The sequence below is a fragment of the Quercus lobata genome, chromosome 8 (genome assembly GCF_001633185.2).
Source record: "Quercus lobata isolate SW786 chromosome 8, ValleyOak3.0 Primary Assembly, whole genome shotgun sequence".
Taxonomy (NCBI): Eukaryota; Viridiplantae; Streptophyta; class Magnoliopsida; order Fagales; family Fagaceae; genus Quercus; species Quercus lobata.
This window is the reverse complement of record NC_044911.1, coordinates 17,307,488-17,309,808: the sequence shown is the minus strand read 5'-3', so window position 1 is coordinate 17,309,808 and position 2,321 is coordinate 17,307,488. Positions and strand designations below refer to the sequence as shown.

General features: G+C 36.1%; 1 protein-coding gene across 1 annotated transcript; it reads right to left on the bottom strand.

Moving 5' to 3' along the window:
• Window positions 1-1,639: 1,639 nt before the first annotated feature.
• On the bottom strand, window positions 1,640-2,321 carry LOC115956514. Its single transcript, XM_031074867.1, has 2 exons — window positions 2,211-2,321; window positions 1,640-2,122 (listed from the first exon to the last, which is right to left on the bottom strand). The coding sequence occupies exons 1-2, from the start codon at window positions 2,319-2,321 to the stop codon at window positions 1,640-1,642; spliced, it is 594 nt and encodes a 197-aa protein (XP_030930727.1).

Sequence of the window (2,321 nt, the reverse complement as noted above, 5' to 3'; positions counted from 1 at the left end):
TGGAAATTCAGGTGTACTTATTCAATACATGCTATGGCTTACGTTGGTGGTTCTGAAAATAGTAGGTGTTATGAATTCACTGCTGTGTATGTGCGTTTATATGCACATATTGCAGAACAAATAATTGATGTTGCTCTAGATCTGAACTTTTTAGACAGCATTTGTATGGAACTTTTTTTTTTTTTTTTGATAAGCACATTTGTATGGAACTTGAACTAAGACACCATACGCAGTTAGGTTTGCAATGGATGATTATTGGTATCCCTTAGAGAGAGAACACCAGAACTCTTTTTGGTTTTGGCGATGATCAAGGAGGGATGATTTAAAGAAGTGTAGAATGCTAAAATTAGTCTTGTTGCTTGTACAGGGAAATGAATTCTGTTCTTTATTTCATGGCAAAATGGGCTCTTCAAACTGAATCTTTTGAATTCTCACCCTTGACCTTACCTTAGAGGTGATGTAATGTGGAAGGATGTTTGTAATTTGTTTATGGTTTTTAATTTTTGGGTAATTTGCACTCCTCCCTAACTATAGTGCAGTTGCAGTGTTTACCTAAACTTCAAAATTGAACTGTGCTCCCTTTAGCTGTTGATATTAAGCACTTTGTTCTTTACTGTCAGATTTCTGTCAAATTGAACAAAAAATACAGATTTCTGATAGATATGTTTTTCAAAAAAAAATTGACATTGCTGTTAAATTTAACTGAAAACCTAGCAGCATCTGGTAAAAGTGTTTATTATGCATCGTTGAGGACATTGTAATTGCACAGAAAAAGTGCAATTAACTCTAAATTTCATTTTAAAGTACTAAAAAATGTAGACAGCTAACAAATTAATCTATGCATGTCTTTTTCTGATTCATCATATTGGCAACCTAGAGTTCACTAGATCTTGTTTTTGAGTAATAATCGTTTACTAAAGGGGAATGAAACATCGGATGAAGCCAAGAGCCCAACACCCTTCTTAAATTTTTGCTTTTGGTATTTTGATTCATAATAAATATGCATTATTTTTATTTGCAATTCCAAATCAAGTTTCTCCTGTTAGGAGGAACTCCGAAGAAGATGGATTGTGTGTTCCAAGCCACTTTCTCAATGGCGTAAACTCCATGAAAGCACACAACATGCTTTATATATTTATATGTTATATCCTGATAGTACATTAATCATTATGTAGTCATGGAATAAATGAGGTTTTCATACATTTTTAGTGTAATTTTACTTTCTAGATTCCTGATCTGAGAAGCTTACTATTGTTGTTATATGGTTTTAAAGCTATTAAGCGAGGATAGTTAAATTATACCTTGTCAACAGAATGTCAAATTGAGGAAATTTACTAGCATTACATTCAGATACAGTAGCTGCTACGTTTTTACTTGCAGACCATGGGGAGATTCACTACATAAAAGCCCCAAACGCTTTTGAAGTCCCGCTGCTTTAAAGTTGTATAGCCAATTTAAAGCCTTGAAAAGCAAATATTCTACATGCTTGTTTCTAGTGAACTCGATCACAATTATCAATCAAAGTGAAGATCATGTTTGAGCACCTGAAGTAGTAGTGCTCGCATCAACATGCAATCCTTTTTGGTGCTCAACAACCCTTGAGATTGCAGTTATATTCTGACCTATCTTCCTCAACAAGTTATGACTCTTGGCCGGTTGAAAGTGATGCAGAGTTTGTATCAAGAATGTGCAAAATCACCACCATAGCCACTGAAGAAACAAACATTGGTATTGGACCAAATATCCACAGCAGTAATGTGACTGCAAAGTAAATTGCCCGTAACCCAACTGACCAGAAAGCACTTCCCCGTATCAGTGCCATCTGCACATACTCCACTGGGACATCACTATTTGGCATACTGATAAGGAAATTTGCATGGACGAAGCTGCTTATACATTGGAGAAAAGAAGCATAAGATACGAAGGCTAACATATTTGACAGAAATGATGGATGGATCTGTGTCACCATATACGAAAATACTCTTGAAGAAATCATTTGAACTGCTTCCAACCCAGCCCCAATAAGAGAGCTTAAAACCAGGGAGGTTGAAGCAAAGAAAGTTGCAGCTGATTTGGTGCTGGAGATCACACTTAGACATGGACCTCTTTCCTTAGCTTCAACCTGCAGCAAGTACCCGCTAAAGTTATTGAGGTGGAAAAAGGTAAATCATGTTGAATTGAGGAATGCTATTTCTAGTGAAGAGAGGCACCTGCAACATTTTCTCAACCCAAGCTTTTCTGTAGTGGTTATCATAGCCAATGGCTGTGGTCTCAGGAAATCTTAAGCATCTATAGAGAAGGAAAAGATGGTAACCAGACAT